This window comes from Ceratotherium simum, chromosome 11 (genome assembly GCF_057802395.1).
Source record: "Ceratotherium simum simum isolate JZ-2026a chromosome 11, ASM5780239v1, whole genome shotgun sequence".
NCBI classification, from domain to species: Eukaryota; Metazoa; Chordata; class Mammalia; order Perissodactyla; family Rhinocerotidae; genus Ceratotherium; species Ceratotherium simum.
The window spans coordinates 42947568-42964571 of record NC_141910.1 but is presented as its reverse complement, the minus strand read 5'-3'; the positions used below and the strand labels follow the sequence as shown (position 1 = coordinate 42964571).

Here is a 17004-nt window from a genome sequence, read left to right as displayed (position 1 = left end):
AGGAAGATTAGCCCTGAGCTAATATCTATTGCCAATTCTCCTCTTTTTTGCTGAGGAGGATTGGCCCTGGGCTCACATCTGTCCCTATCTTCCTCTACTTTATATGTGGGACACCTGCCACGGCATGGTTTGATAAGCAGTGCGTAGGTCCGCACCCGGGATCCGAACTTGTGAACCCCGGGCCGCCGAAGCAGAGCACACAAACTTAACCACGAGGCCACCAGGCTGGCTCCCAACGTACTGGTAGTAATCGATTATTTGTATCATAAACTTAACTGATTTTTTTGTTTGTTTGTTTTGGTGAGGGAGATTGGCCATGAGCTAAATTCTGTTGCCAATCTTCCTCTTTTTGCTGAGGAAAATTGGCCCTGCGCTAACATCTGTGCCCATCTTCCTCTATTTTATATATGGGACGCCGCCACAGCACGGCTTGGTGAGCGGTGCATAGGTCCATGCCTGGGATCTGAACCTGTGAACCCCAGGCCACCGAAACAGAGCACGTGAACGTAACCACTATGCCACCAGGTTGGCCCCAACTTACCTGATTTTAAGAGATTGTTTCTTTAAGCTGATACAGTAGCTACTTGTGCTGGGTCTGTCCATAAAACATAAATTGATGCAGAAACTGTCTGTGTTCGGTTGCTATTTGAACTACTCACCATTAAAGTAGTTTGAAATTGGCTGTTAAAGAACCCATTCAAAAAGTGTAATAGTCATTGACCTGGAGGTAGTACCTGTCCCTATGTGAACTAAAGTCTCCATTAAACCCACCCTTCAACCTTAACGAAGGTGGGGCAATCAAAGCTGTCCAAAACTGGTTAGAATCAAGAAGAGCTGGTCCAATTAGCTTTTCACAAGCTGTAAAGAAGAGAGGGCAGAATTTCCCACTCTTTTCCATTTGCTGTGCCAACATCTGAAGAGGAAAAGTATTTTATACTTGGATCATATAAGAATGGAAGCTGCAATAAGTTACATTCTTATATATCCTACACTATATCAGAACAAAACTGAAGAGTTTTTAATACATAAGAAAACATTCTCCAATCCTCCCTTTGGAAGGAACCTTAAAAAACAACTAGGTCATAGTGCTAACTCACAATTACATATAGAAGTGAAGGGAAGAACAAGATTTGACCCTGAGGGGATCCTCTATGAAATATGACCTGGGGAACCAGGCTTGGTCCTACCAAACTAAGACAAGAGGCAGCAAATTCACAGTCTTTCTAAGTTCACTTTAGGACCTGGGAAAATAAGAAGTTAGTGAAATAATTATAGTTCCTAGTCTTTTGGACAAAATGAAGGGAAGGGATGATGCAATATTCTGAGGCTGGAAGCACAAAACAAAAAAAAGTTTCTAATAAAAACGTAACAGTAAGAGATGCTCCTGACTTTCTAAATTTATGCAAGTCTAGAAGAAAGGGGCAACAGAGTGGTGTATTTAGATGTCTAGTCTACCACAGAAAGATTAACCATAAAAATCAGTTTTTACTTGCCAGCTTCCTCACTGAAACCACATCCAGAATTCTCAAAAGCACAACAGATAAATCACAGACTATGATATTGGTTACAGAATTAACATAAATAGGTCATAATTAAAAATCCCATTCATATGAAAATATCCCATCTTCAAAGCATGAAGAAAACTACAAAACAAAGTATTAGAGCTAATTTTATTTTGTTAAATGTATTAGGTGATGAAAATCATTATTGTTTTTCAAAAGAGAAACAAACAATGTACCTGAGATAGCTTCCAAAATAAGCAACAATATTTGGGTGTTTACAGTCTTTCATCATAATAATTTCTTGCTGCACAACTGCAAAGTCTTCTCCTAGAATAAAAAACAAGCACGGTGAATATTTAGTAGGTAAGTTTCAAAATGATGATTTGTTTCAAAACATAATAATGTTACTGATATTATTTTTTTTCTTTTTTTTTTTTTTTTTTGTAAGGTATATCTTTTTATATCACCTTAGTTTTGGACCAAATGCAAAGAAGAATTCTAATTAGATTTTAAACATTTGAGTATTTTATAAAAAATCGAGTAATTTCATTTTTTACTGATATTATTTTTAATGACAATTTCAGTCCTCTCTTGACAGAAAGTAAAGTGCAATGATTAAAACCATGAACTCTGATTCCAGACTATCTGGATTCAAATCCCAACTCGGTCCTTTCCTAAGCTGTGTGAACTTGGGAAAGTTACTTGACTTCTCTGTGCCAATTTCTTTCTCTGTAAAATGGGGATAATAATAACGATAACCTATCTCATAGGGCTGTTGGATGGGTTAAATGGGTTAATACATGTAAAATGCTTAGAACAGTGCCTGGCACAGAGTAAGCACTATATATGCATTTGTTATTATTACTATTATGCCTTGGACATAATCATCATATAATTCACTAGAAAACACACATTACTTTTTCCTTTATTACCAAATAACATTTAATATAATTTCAACACAAAGAAGTAATTCTTTTTTAAGCTAGGGCAGGAACCTTTATATAACGTGTGTCAAATGTACCTCCACAGGCTCTTTGCAGAGCTGAGAGGCCTATATTCTGGCAGTACTCAGTTTCTAGATGACCCACATACACAGGCTTATCCTGTATTGGAGTGCCTTGTTCCAAGTGTGCTGGGATGCAGAATGGGATTGTATTTAAGCCTGGTCAGACTATTAGCAAATAATCTCTCTCCTTTTACTCCCTACCTGTCCAAAATTCTTCAAAATAAGATCTGGCAATCCTATAGCAGTGTCACGTGCTATGGCTCCTGAATGAATATTTGTCATACAGAGAAACAGAACTGCAGTGACTGCAAACCAGAGACGATGCAGAAAGAGAACAAATGGAAGTGCTTACTTTTAAATCAAAGTAGCTTTGAATTAATAACTCAGTTTTTAAAGCATTATATACTATAAATAGCCTGATTAAATGTATATTACTGGCAAAGTAAAAAATAGAAAGTTTCCCAAATTACTGCTCAAATAATAAGTATGAGGTCGTTATGGCAAGCCCTGATATTTCTGGCCTTGGCATTTTCCTATTGTAAATGTAACTGAGACTTGAAGTAGCCTAAACACGATCCACCTAAACCCAATATCAAAACCACCTTACTGCCCCAGTTACAAGGAAGAAGTAATGGAGGGCCGGCCCCGTGGCTTAGCGGTTAAGTGCACGCGCTCCGCTGCTGGCAGCCCGGGTTCGGATCCCGGGCGCGCACTGACGCATTGCTTCTCCGGCCATGCTGAGGCTGTGTCCCACATACAGCAACTAGAAGGATGTGCAGCTATTACATACAACTATCTACTGGGGCTTTAGGGGGAAAATAAATAAATAAAATTAAAAAAAAAAAAAAGTAGTAATGGAGAAGAGATAGTATGTCAGATTCTTAATTTCTGCAATGAAGTGAGTACAAAATCAAAGATCTCCAAAGAGAGAATAGGACATTTTCATAACTACAAAATTTCAGAAGAAAAATCACTGAACTAGGATCTTCTTCTGAGTTCACTTTGGACCATTAAGAATTCCTGATTTTCAGTATATTAAGAAAAATCCAAGTTAGAATTGAATAATAAAGCCATAACGAGACTAAGACCAATTTTCAGGGATATACTAAATTCTTTGAAAGGTCTAAATTTTGTTTTTTCACCTGCCTCTCAATTATACTTTTTCCCCAATCTGGTGAAACGGCTGCATGAAATCAAAGCTGATGTAGTCATAGTAAACTTGAGTTTGATGGTTAGAAGACAGCAGCTCTCTTTCTGGGGGTAGCCCTGTGGTTGTTAGTAGTCATCAGGCAACCTCACAGGGAGCCAGCTTTAGAAAAAAGTCGATCTGCAGAAAACACTGAGGAGAAACAGGAAAAGGAGGGAAGAAAGAAGGCACGTGATGACGTAATTTAGTTACTATAGCAAGCCTCACCTGTCTCTGTAATTTTCAGATATACCTTACATGACCATCAAATTCCCTGTATTGTTTAAGCTACCTTGAGTTGTGGTTTCTGTTACTCACAACTGTAAGCATCACAACTTCTACACTGATTTTTGTACTATCACAGCCCTTATGACACTGCACAACGTCTATATGTCTATGTGCTCACTAGGATATTATGCTCTCTAGGACAGGATTATGCCATAATCATCTTTGAATCCCTAGCACCTGATATGTGATCAATAAACCTGTTGCCTGAATGAATCTATGATACCACATAATTCATCTACATGATGACTCTAAATCAGGAATATCTGCTTTTGGTTTAATTTCATCCAGTTATAAGCATGTTTTAGACAACTAATTGCTTATTTCTACTCCCGTGCTTTCTAACTAAAACCTATGAATGCCTTTAAGTCTTCAACTACTACTTCCCCATGAAATGTTGTTGATCCAGAGTGCATCCTGTTTTTCCCTAAGTCATCTCCAAATGATTATGAGAATGGCCCAATTAAATTCAACATTTTTGTGGGGAAAAAATCCACAACTCGATTTTGAAAAAGGTAGATTTAGGTAGGCAAAAAGAAAGCAGAGTTTAACACATTAATAATCCAAAGGAGCCTCACAGTAGATTTAAAGGACTTTCTTCAAAGCTCAAGAGAAATATATCCCAAAGAATAAACTAACAGGCACCCCCCCCACCCCCCAAAAATCCTAGTACACTTAATTGGATACTGTACAGCAGGATGGTTAGACTAGATAACCTCTAAAAATTCTTTCCAATTCTGAGTCTAGGATTTTTTGATAAAAATTTTAGACATCAAAATGAAGACTACATCTTCTAGAATATGGTGAAAGACAAAAAACCAAAAATGCCTAATAGAGCAAAACAGGCAAGCCTACAAGTAGAGCAGATCATGAATAAACCAAGTAAACAAGCAGAAAAACACAAACTCATACATGCAAAATTCTCAGAATACACATGACACATATCAAGCGTTCCATAAATGTTAACTATTTGTAGTAGGCTGAATAATGGCCCCTAATGCCTGAAATCTGTGAATGTTACCTTATACAGCAAAAAGGGCTTTGCAGATGTGATTAAATTTAGGATCTTGAGATAGGGAGATTATCCCGAATTATCTAGGTAGGCCCTAAATATAACCACACCTGTCCTTATAAGAGGGAGGCAGAGGGAGATCTAAAGCAAGATGCTACACCGCTGGCTTTGAAGATAGAGGAAGGGGCCAAGAATTACGGAATGCAGATCTAGAAGCTTGAAAAGGCAAGGAAACAGATTCTCCCTTAGGATCTCCAGAGGGTGTACAGCCCTGCTGAAACCCTGATCTTGACCCAGTGAAACTCAATTTGGACTTCTGAATTCCAGAACTTTTAAGAGAATAAATTTGTGCTGTTTCAAGCCAAGTTTGTGGTAAACTGTTATAGTAGCCATAGGAAACTAATACACTATTACTATCAACATTATTATTATTGTGGCAGAGCTGGCTACCCATTCACAAATAATCTGGGCTCTCCTTTCCATAGTATAGACGTTCGTTATTGGTGGGAGGCAATTATCTAGTCAAAGATTACAATTCCCAGCCAATGTGAATATTGATGTGCCCAAGAGACTAGATCTCACCAATGAAATGTGAGCAAAAGTAATGTGTTCTTTTCTCATTATTTCTTTCCCTGATCAGCAGGCTACGTAACACTGTGAGGCCCCAGAAAATGCAAGAAGTCTGGGTCCCTGAGTCACTAACAGGAAGAAAGTCATCCAACGACTTGAGCACCTGCCCTGAACTATTACATAAACTTGAAATAAAATTTTATTATGTTAAGCCACTGATGTGTTCTAGTTTAGTTATTACAGTAGTTAACATCCTAAGCTGATATAAGTATTACCATCCATTTACAAAAAAGGTTTGCCAAACCGTAGTAGGTGCTTCGCAAATGTTTTATTGGACTAGCAAACAAGAGACTCAGTCCCTCTATTTATTTATTTATTATTATTTTTTAAAAATTTTTTGTTTATTGCAGTAACATTGGTTTACAACATTGTAAAATTTCAGGTGTACATCACTACACCTCCACTTCTGCACAGATTACATCATGTTCACCACCAAAACACCAACTAAAACCCATCACCACACACATGTACCGAACCATCCCCTTCACCCCCCCCCCGCAACCACCAATCCAATCTCTGTCTCTATGTGTTTGTTTATTGTTGTTATTATCTACTACTTAATGAGGGAAATCATACGGTATTTGACCTTCTCCCTCTGACTTATTTCACTTTGCATTATACCTCTATTTAATAGATAAAGAATAGAGACAATGATAGATACAATGAACAAGATTATAGGCGTTTCCCTCTATTTGGTATACAATGCTTTTCTGGAAATAGCTGTATTTAGTCAAATTTGTGAAAGCAAAAGAGGAAACTTGAATGTTATGGCAGTGGGTCTTTCCCTGAAAACTACAATACAACACAGAATCCCTAATACCTCTTTGCCTTTTAGATACAAAGTGACAACCATTGTACTTCCAACATTTCATAAAATTCTTTACTTTTTCTTTGACAAAATAGCATATAATCTTAAATCAAACGGATATCCAACTGACTGCCTTTTTGGTATGCCTAGTTATTTTCACTGGTGTCAACTGTACTAAGTTTATAAGACCTACTCTTCTTATCATTAATACAAGTGTTTTGAATTAACATACTATCCACTCATTTTTTAAATAAAATAATCAGCAAAAATTCAATAAAATAAATAATTATATAAACACTGTTGTTCAGATAAATATGGTGAAGCTGTCAAAACAGAACTATTGGCTGAGAAGTAGCACTACCATTTTGGTCTGTTTAACAGCTTATGTATCTAAGTCCAAGTCATTGTATGAAGGCAGTTGATGTGTGTCTGTACAATGAATGAAAGTAGAGGTTATATGAAAATCAAACAGGGAAAACTTAAGCATTATCTCTATTGGAAGGTGAACCAACAGACCAGTATATTCACTTCCTCAGGGAACCAAACCTTGGTCCATTTTGCAAACCGTGTATCCTCTGTTTCCTTAGTTCTGTCCCCTATGAAGTAAACATGAGTTTACAAGTCACCATACTCAATTACCCTTTGTTTTCTTATTTTCCTTTAGTAACCTTCATTTCTCTCTCTTAAATGTTTAACATCCTCATGACCCTAATAAACTGACATGGTTTTCCAGAAGCATCTCGACAAATGTCATTGTAATGAAATAATTCTTTGCAGTATCAATAGTTATTTAACATGGTAACTAACAATAGAGTAGATTAGAATTAAAAATACTTTTTAATTATCATTTTTGAAGATTTTAAAAGCAAGTCATCTTAATCTGTTATAGGTCTACATTTTAGCTTATAATTCTGTAAAGAGATATGTGTGTGAGTGTACGTTTGTGTATATATATTATTTGTGAAAATATCTAATGCTTTAATTTGGATAAAGATGATTAGTTATTCTTAGGATGTTCTCTCTTGAGAAGACATTCAACAATGACCGTACACTGAGAAGCTAATACGATGACATAAAAGAGAACGTACTAGAGATTATGGGTAGAGTTCCAGAAATGAACAAGACTTTCATTGACTTTATGAATCTTACAGGGGACATAAAATGCACATAATAATAACTACAATAGCTTAAAGTCAAACCTTAAATAGTCCCTTATTTCTTTAACATTAAATCTATACTTTGCTACTGGACTTACCATATGTAGCACAGTGTTATGATTCAGGACATGCACTTTGGAATTAAAATACTGAACTATAAAACTCGGTTTTACAATTTTCTGGTTTTATGATCTTGGGCAAATTCATTTTTTCTCTCTCTCTGAGTTCAGGCTCCTCATTATGAAATGGAGATAACATGCCTCCATCTTAAGGTTATTGTAAGGATTAAATAAAAGAATATTTGTTAAGTACTTAGAATAAGGCCTCACACATAATATTCAATAACTATTACCTGCTATTATTACCATCCAGTATGATTTGTTATTTGTAATTCTACACTATTTCTCCTACTATTCTCCACCTTAAATCTGCTTCAGCCATCCCGGCCTCCTTGCTTTCCCTGGAATACCATAAACAAGCTCCCGACTCAGAGCCCTTGCACTTTCTATTTGCGCTATCTAATGTGCTCTTTTCCCCCTAGATGGTCTGCTTCCCCACTTCTTTCAGGGCTCTACTCAACTGCTGTCTTTAAGCTGAGATCTTCTCTGATATCCCTACATAAAATAACAACCCACAATCACAACATCCTTACTCCGCTTTATTTTTCTCCATAGCACTTATCACATCTAACACACATGTTTACTTATTCACTGTCTCCAACACATAATAGGGACACTCAATACGAACGAGTTAATGAGTTATTCTAGAAGTACTAAGCAACTGAAACCCACAGGAGAAAAAAATAAGTTACTATAAATTGTAGAAACACAAAATTCTCACTATTTGTAACATATATGATTGTGTTCCTGGAAAACAAGCAAACAAAAATCAAATGAAAAAACAACCAGACACAATTTTAAAAATCCTTAAGTGGGGGCCGGCCCCGTGGCTTAGCGGTTAAGTGCGCGTACTCCGCTACTGGCGGCCCGGGTTCAGATCCCGGGCCTGCACCAATGCATTGCTTCTTTGGCCATGCTGAGGCGGCGTCCCACATACAGCAACTAGGAGGATGTGCAACTATGACATACAACTATCTACTGGGGCCTTGGGGGAAAAAAAAAAAGGAGGAGGATTGGCAATAGATGTAATTCACTTGGTAATACCAAGTGAATCTTTTTTTTAACATAAAAAAATATATAATTAAATTCATCTGGAAAAATAAACACAGGGGAACAGTTCTGTAATAGGTATTACCTTAAAATAAGTAGCTCCTACATAAAAATTGATATATTCAGAAGAATTCTCATCTTTTTTATTTTTCGTCTATCTTGGATCATGTTAAATATCCTATGGCCAAAGAGACAAGGAAAAGAAATAAAAAGCAACCAAACCGGAACAGAAGAAGTAAAATTATCTCTGTTTGCAGATGACATGATCTCATATGTAGAAAACCCTAAAGATTCCACAAGAAAACTATTAGAACTAATAAATGAATTCAGCAAAGTTGCAGGATACAAAATCAACATAGAAAAATCAATTATGTTTATATACCAAGCAACGAACAACCCAAAAAGGAAATTAAGAAAATCTCAATTACAATCTTAACAAAAAAATAGAATACTTAGGAATAAATTTAACCAAGGAGGTGAAAGACTTGTACAAATTGTTAGGAATCAACTCTTAACTTGGGTTCAACAGGATCAAGAAGAAATTCCCTTGGTGAAATGAAACAGTAAAAGATTAAAATATCTTGATTGGTGTACCAAAATAGTTTCTGTCAGATGGTTAGGTCTAGTTCTTGGTTTAAGGAAAACATGATGCCCACCCCCCAAAAAACTCCTAATCTAATGTAGTGTTTCTCAACCTTGTTTTCCTAATGGCCTCTCTCCATGAAATTTTAATGCACAGATATTGTATATATCTGTTTATGTACTGTATGTATATCTGTGCTTTATACACAAAAGAGTAAGATTTTTTTCACCCCCAAAGAACCAAATTCCACCCCATTCTCATTTTAAAGATATATTTGAGAAAACATTCCCCAATGTGCACAGATGATCTCCAGGTAGTGAAGGAAGAATGGCTTAACCTGAGATTCCTGACTAACCCGCTAGGTCTCCTTTTCTCTTACTTGGATCCAGCTCTTCTTTGAGAGCCAGGTTTACCAAATGTAGCTTTGATGGAAGATCCAAAAGAAGGCAGGTACTCATAACTCAGAAGTGAATTCCCAGTACCAGTCCTCTGGATTATATCCCCCCTACTCTATTAAAAATTGTCTCAGCATGCCTAGAGTTTCTTTATGTAAAGTAGGTTTGTAGTAGGCTCAAAAAACACTTTTTTTTTTTGACGAAGATTAGCCCTGAGCTAACATCTGATGCTAATCCTCCTTTTTCCTGAGGAAGATTAGCCCTGGGCTAATATCCATGCCCATCCTCCTCTACTTTATATGTGGGACGCCTGCCACAGCATGGCTTGATAAGCGGTGCGTAGGTCCACGCCCAGGATCCGAACCCACAAACCCTGGGCTGCCAGAGCAGAGCATGCAAACTTAACCACTATACCACCGGGCTGGCCCCCTCAAAAAACATTTTTGAAGTAAGAATAGAAAAAGGAAAAATAAAGCATAGCATAGATTTTAACTAAGTGAAGAAGACAATGGGTAAAAATTTTTCTATCTTTACCATGCTTACCAACAAGAACCACAGTCTATTGTTTAGGGATAGTTCTAATTTTGAGATGCTTCAAGCTCTCTGATGTTCCAGTTCTCTCTCACAAGATTTGATTTAAAAATAAAGTTTTCTAGTGGCTCCTGATCTGTTCTTGAGGCTATGCAGGCATAAATCACAGCCGAATAAAACTTATGAAAAAAATATCAGTCCCTAAAATCAAAACAGTATGACAAAACTATTCACCCATAAACTCCATTTTGACATACACTGTACCTCTCCCTATCCCTTATAACCTATCAGTCATGTTTTAAGTCCTATTTTTTGTGTGTATGTGAGGAAGATTAGCCCTGAGCTAACATCCGATGCCAATCCGCCTCTTTTTTACCAAGGAAGACTGGCCCTGGGCTAACATCCGTGCCCATCTTCCTCTACTTTATATAGGACGCAGCCACAGCATGGCTTGACAAGCGGTGCGTCTGTGCAAGGCCAGGATCCGAACCTGGGAACCCTGGGCCGCCAGTGCAGAGCGCGCACACCCAACCGTTATGCCACCAGGCTGGCCTCTTAAGTGTGTTTCTTCCATCCTAAAATCTCATGCAGTCATCCCTGCCTTCCATGTACTCAAGTGTGGATGTTGTAAACAGTAATAAGTCTTCTTACCCCCAGGGTCTCTCTTCTCCAACATGCCCTACGTACACTGACCATGTTACTAACCTGTGGGGAAAAAAAGCCCAAAGTCTAAATCTTTGGGCTAGTATTTACAATTCTCCATAAACAATCATCAATCCGCTTTTCACATCTTATTTCCCACTATGCCCAAACTGAGCATACCACTCTAGTCAAATGAAACTATTTCCCAACAGGCCTAGTACGTCAGCACCACCTCTGCTTTCTTCACACTATCCTCATATGAAATACCTTCCATTCTCCTATACTGCTAGCAAAACCCTAGGCAGCTTTAAAGGGTCAGCTGACTGTTCCTTTCTTAATTACCTCACAACCTCTATGGAACCCAACAAATGAATCAGGATATATTAATTACTCTGTGCTCTTAGTGTCCTTTCACAGGGCATCTTGCCTAGATATTCCCTATCTAGAGTACTTCACACAGCAAACGACGAGTCAAAGCCAGCTATTCAATGTGAATTAAGTTTTTCTAGTCACAGCCACCACCACTTCTTAATGCCAGCACCACAACTTATATACACACACACTTTGCTCAATGGGTGAATCCCTGTAGTTACGCTGCTACTTACATCAACACTCTAGTTAGTTTTCACATTGGGTAACAATCTCCTTGAAGGCAGGAACATGTTTTTGTATCTTCTGTTCTAACTAAACTAACTGCTAAATAAATAGTCATGAAGCTAAATCACCAAACACACAGGGTTGGGAATGAGGAAGAAACTGCAGATATATTAAATAAAAGATCCTTTGTTATTTGCTTTTTTATTTTTGAGCATTATTACCTTTCAATGCGTAAATATCTAATCTGTTGAGTAGAGTCAGCCTCAAGCCTATAATAGGCTCTAATATATTAAAGAGTGGCTCAGCAATCCATGATTAACCTTTGAAAAGTAATTATCGTAAAGGATGTAACAATGACTCTCTTCACAACGGCAATTAAAACACAGAGCAACACTGAATAAACAACGGGTGGTAAGGGATCTACTGAAGCACTCACAGGAGACAGGGAAAGAAGCCAGACAAATAAATCCCTGATGTCTTGCCAGTCTATGATGAGAGATAAAGGTGGAGAAAGCACCTCTCAGGACAAAAAAAAAGTAATGTCAAAAGCTGACAGGAAAGAAGATTCGTTAAATGTGAGATCCATGAAAAAATAGTGGAATAATGTCTTACTGGTATCTTTTCACACTTTTAAAATTTTGCTCTACAATTTAATGAATGTTGCTCTCGTGGAAACATAATACCCTATTTTTTTACTATGAATTTCTCTGCTCATCAACCTCAGTATTTTTCATTACGTTAGAAAAGGAATGAGTTTTCCCATTTTGAAGGAATGAGTTTCTTCCATGAATTGCTATCTAATTAATCAGTGTTATCTGTATTTATATTCTACTTTAATAACTACTGCTGCAAACACCACCACAAATGAGTAATTATAAGTAACTTTAATTAAATACTACTTTTTCAGTGTGAAAAACTAAAGAACAATGGGCCAAAAATCAGAGGAATCAGATCTACAAATAAGATATGTGTGTGACCTGGCAAATTACAAATGCTGTGTCTACTTTTCTGCAATATGAAATGTGAGAATTAGGCTTAAGAGATTGTTCAAATAGTACTTCCCGGCCACCAGGTATTTTCTATGACAAGTTTTGAAAATTGTAAAACATCTGACAACCATTGAGATAGATGACCTAAAAAGTTTCCTATCGCTCTAAAACTCTGACTTTAAAACACAAAAAGGGGCCGGCCCCGTGGCTTAGCGGTTAAGTGCGTGCTCTCCGCTGCCGGCGGCCCGGGTTCGGATCCCAGGTGCGCGCCGAGGCACCACTCCTCCAGCCATGCTGAGGCCGCATCCCACATACAGCAACTAGAAGGATGTGCAGCTATGACAGACAACTATGTACTGGGGCTTTGGGGGAAAAATAAATAAATAAAATCTTTAAAAAAAAAAAACAAAACACAAAAAGAAAAAAAAAAGATTCAAGAGACCCAAAATGGAGACAGTTATAACACCTTATAAGAACTTAAAAATGAAGCCTGGAAGTACATATACATGAGTTCTACTCTACTAACAGGCTCTGCCACAAGTCTCATCTTGATTCATTTTTAATTTTCTTTCAAAATAGGTCTCAAGAGTTGGCAGTGTGCTAACCCAATCAGCCTACAGACCACAGAACAAACCTGTAGTCTAACAAACTCAGGTTTACTGACCCATTGCAAAGAGGAAGATTGCACACCAGAGGAATCTCGGGCCATCTCACAAAACATAGGAAAAGATAAGAGTTATTAGGATTTTGGGAAGAGTGAAGTTTAAGTGAAATTTAAATGAAGCAGGGTTTTGATAGGCTTGGAGCTAAGGAGAGCTGTATGTGCAGCAGTGTACTTCGGGACTGGACTGTAAAGTGAACCCAAGGTCCTCTTTCCTTAGGAACTACAAAGTTAAGATGGATGTGGATGCTGTGTCCAGAAATCCCTTATCCGAACCTGCGCACCTTGGTTGTAAGACTGCTTCTCTATGTCAAAATGACGTAGATTCTCCAAGCAAGAGTGGGATGTTTTATTCTTACTGATATAATTACATCCGTGCGCCGCTTAACGATGGGAATATGCTCTGAAAAATGCGTCGTTAGGCGATTTCATCACTGTGCAAACATCACAGAATGTATTGAAAGGGGACAGAATTTGCCACCCTAAGATGTGTCTCTTTAACATGAGAATTATTTTAGACTGATTATTTTTAAGAAACAAAAGACTCATAGTTTTTCTTGTTTCCTCCCCCTTAACTGTTTAAAAAAAATTCAGATAAAAAAACCTGTCTCAGGAAGCAAGCTATCACCTCAGCATAACATAAACTAGGTGGTAGACAGGGGGGAACCTAGAAAAGCCTGTTTGTTGGGCTCCCCTCTGTGTTCTTCTGTTTCTGTGTGGCCAAACACTTGTTTTCCAAATGTTTGCTCCTTTTCATCTGTGAATTGCCTTTCTTGCCTTTGAAGTCCCTGACTCTCCCCACCCCCCAACATCTTCTTTTGTCTTTAGGGGATGATGGTATTTAAGGTGAGGGCTTCGGCCATTTTGGCAAGTTACTCAGTTTTCCTGGCTTTCTCTCATGTATACATGTTATTAAACTTCTGTTTTTCTTCTGTTAATCTGTCTCACGTCAATTTAATTCTTAGACCAGCCAGAAGAACCTAGAACGGTAGAGGAAACCTTTTTCCTCCCCTACAGTGCTTACACAAACCTAGATGTTATATCCTACTATACACCTATGCTATATGGTACTAATCCTAGGGGACCACCGCCATATACGGAGTCCGTCATTGACCGAAATGCTGTTATGTGGCACACGACAAGTTTCTGACAGTCTATGATTTTTGAGAACAAAGCTTCCCAGTGAGTAAGCAAGCCACAGTCACTCAAAGACAGAGTTTGCTACAACACTTTACAGCTACACCATTCTTGGGAGAAATACTATTTGAGGCTCTCTCTGTATCTGTTATTCCAGCCTGATAAAAGGCCAAGTAGATTTTTACTTTCTCCATTAGTTACCTGAGATTTCTGTCTCCATTTTATGTCAGAGTGTGAAGAACAGCTTGCTAATTAAACTAATTACATTATACTCTTCAGAAAGGAGTTTATTTGCTGGTTTATCTTTTAGTTTGTTTATTATGACAATTTCTCCATAAAAGATGTCCAATTTGGGGAGATGTACTGGTTTTGAAGAAACATTTATATCTTACCCCAATGAAGTTCATTTACTCATTTAATGCCCAAAAAAATCACTTAGCTTGTTAAGTGGTGGTTCTACCATCAAAGATTTTCCATTTACTAGTTCAAAGAAACCTATGTATTTTTTTAAATAAACATCCAGCTGAACCTGATAACACAGAACGCTTCCACACCACTGCTAACTCCTGAGAGTGGTGAAAGAGCAGGCTTCAAATCCCAGCTCTCCACTAATTACAGCAAGTTACTTAAGCTTTCAGTGCGTCTGCCTCCTTATCTGTAAAAACCACGGACAATGATATAAGGATTAAATAGTCAACAAACTTAAAACACTTAGAACAGAGCCTGGCACAAATTAAGTTTGAATAAATGTTAGCTATTTATTAGCAAAAAATGTCATGGTTTAAACCAACCCATCTCTAAGATATCTCTAAGATATCTTCTTAGTCTCCATATCTTCCCTCATTAATTTGATTTAGCCAATAAATATTTACTGAGTGTCTACTATGTCAGGAAATGTATCAGGCACTGGGAATCTTATGGTAAAGAAAATGGATATGAAGTTCGCCTTCTTAGAAATTACAGTCTAATGAAGACTTCAGCACTACCACATTCTTGCCAACAGTTCTTCAATTTTTTTCTGCTAAAAACATGCCCTTGTTACTGATGAAAAGATACCAACCTTCTCAAAGAATTGCTGTTATCAGACAGTGAATTCCTTTATGATGAGGACCATGTCTCGTTGCTGATAATGCTAGTACCTAACTAGAAAGGGCCTTAACAACATAACAGTCCATAAATTTTTGTGGCTTTTCCCTAATTCTTGTTTCTATAATTTCTGTTCTTCCACATTGCATTTTAACATAGATGTATACATTTAAAATTTATTTCTCCCCCCTTATTTCCATACACACACACACAGCAAAAAAAGATACTACAAATCAACAGTGTATCTTACAACAGAGTGACCAATCTTCTCTGCCCAGGACTGAGAGATGTCCTGGGACATGGCACTTTCAGTACTAAAACTAGGAACACCCCATGCAAAATGAGATGTGCTGGTCACTGATTTATAGCTGACGGTGTTGGAAAAATAAGTTAAGTACAATTACACGTTAAAAAACAAAACAAAACAAAGAATAACCAAAATTTCACAACGTCACAAATTCTGACCTAACAAACTAAAAAAGAACATCCAGTACCATGGCCACCAGCCCAACACCAATCCTTCCTCCTCTGATATCCATCCTCAGCCTCCCTGCTTGGTCCACCTTCCTCCCACATCCCTCCAAGTTGCTGGTGACCGGATCTAGGCCACCTTAGACTCAGGAGGTTTCCCAAAGGATAGCACTGTTAATCACTTTTCTTCCCCACCCATCCTTTTTTTTGCTCTCAACTCATACCACGCTTCTCTCTTCACCTATATTTTATCACTCACAACTCCTTAAGGAGACTTCTTTTCTCCTCAGTTCCAAACATTCTCTTTAACCCTTTTCTACTCTTGAAGTTTCTTCAACTCTTTCCTAGTTACCAGGGGAAAAGTTCTTTTTCCCTTTTCCCTGCTAAATCCAAGAACTAGTTGTCCTAGTAGCCCTACTACTAGTATTACACATCTGCATTCAGTGAGAGCCCATATCTCTATTTTTAAATTTCTGTTTTCAAATATAAGTATTACTTCCTAGTAAGTATTAATATTGCAACAAGTGTTCTGGAACAGCTTTATTTGCAACAAGTGTTTTGTAACAGCTTTAATGGGACATAATTCACCCAACTGAAGTGCACAATTCAATGGTTTTTAATAAACAGAATTGTATAATTACCACCACAATCAATTTTAGAACATTTTCAACCTCATTAGTAGTCACTCTCCATTCCCATCACTCCTCATCCCAGCCCTAGATAACCACTAATCTACTTTCTGTCTATTCAAATTTTCCTATTCCGGTCATTTCATATAAATGGAATCATACCATTTGTGGTACTTTGTGACTAGCTTCTTTCATTTAGCATGAAGTTTTCAAGGTTCATCCATACTGTACACGTATCAGTACTTAATTCACTTTTTTTTTTTTGCTGAATAATATTCCACCACATTAATATACCGTTTTATTTATCCATTCATCAGCTGATGAATATTTGGGTTGTTCCCACTGTTTGGATATTATGAATAATGCTGCTTTGAACATTCATGTACAGATTTTTCATTTCTCTTGTGTATATATCTAGGAGGAAAAATGATAGTTCATATGGTAACTCACTGTTCTAAAATTTTGAGGAACTGCTAAACTATTTTCCAAAATGGCTGTACCATTTTACATTACCACCAGCAACGTATG

At 37.4% G+C, this 17004-nt stretch overlaps 1 protein-coding gene across 5 annotated transcripts in view; it reads right to left on the bottom strand.

Annotated features, from left to right (window-relative positions):
- The window catches only part of MAP4K3 (mitogen-activated protein kinase kinase kinase kinase 3), a 200282-nt gene that overhangs the window by 92822 nt on the left and 90456 nt on the right, over positions 1 to 17004 (bottom strand). For all 5 annotated transcript variants that reach the window (XR_015553666.1, XM_087436855.1, XM_087436856.1 and 2 more), the window contains exon 3: positions 1739 to 1829. Coding sequence is in view for 4 of the 5 variants with exons in the window: in XM_087436855.1 (XP_087292981.1) it covers positions 1739 to 1829 (91 nt within the window). In the remaining variant the exon portion in view is untranslated. The remainder of the gene's footprint in view (positions 1 to 1738; positions 1830 to 17004) is intronic.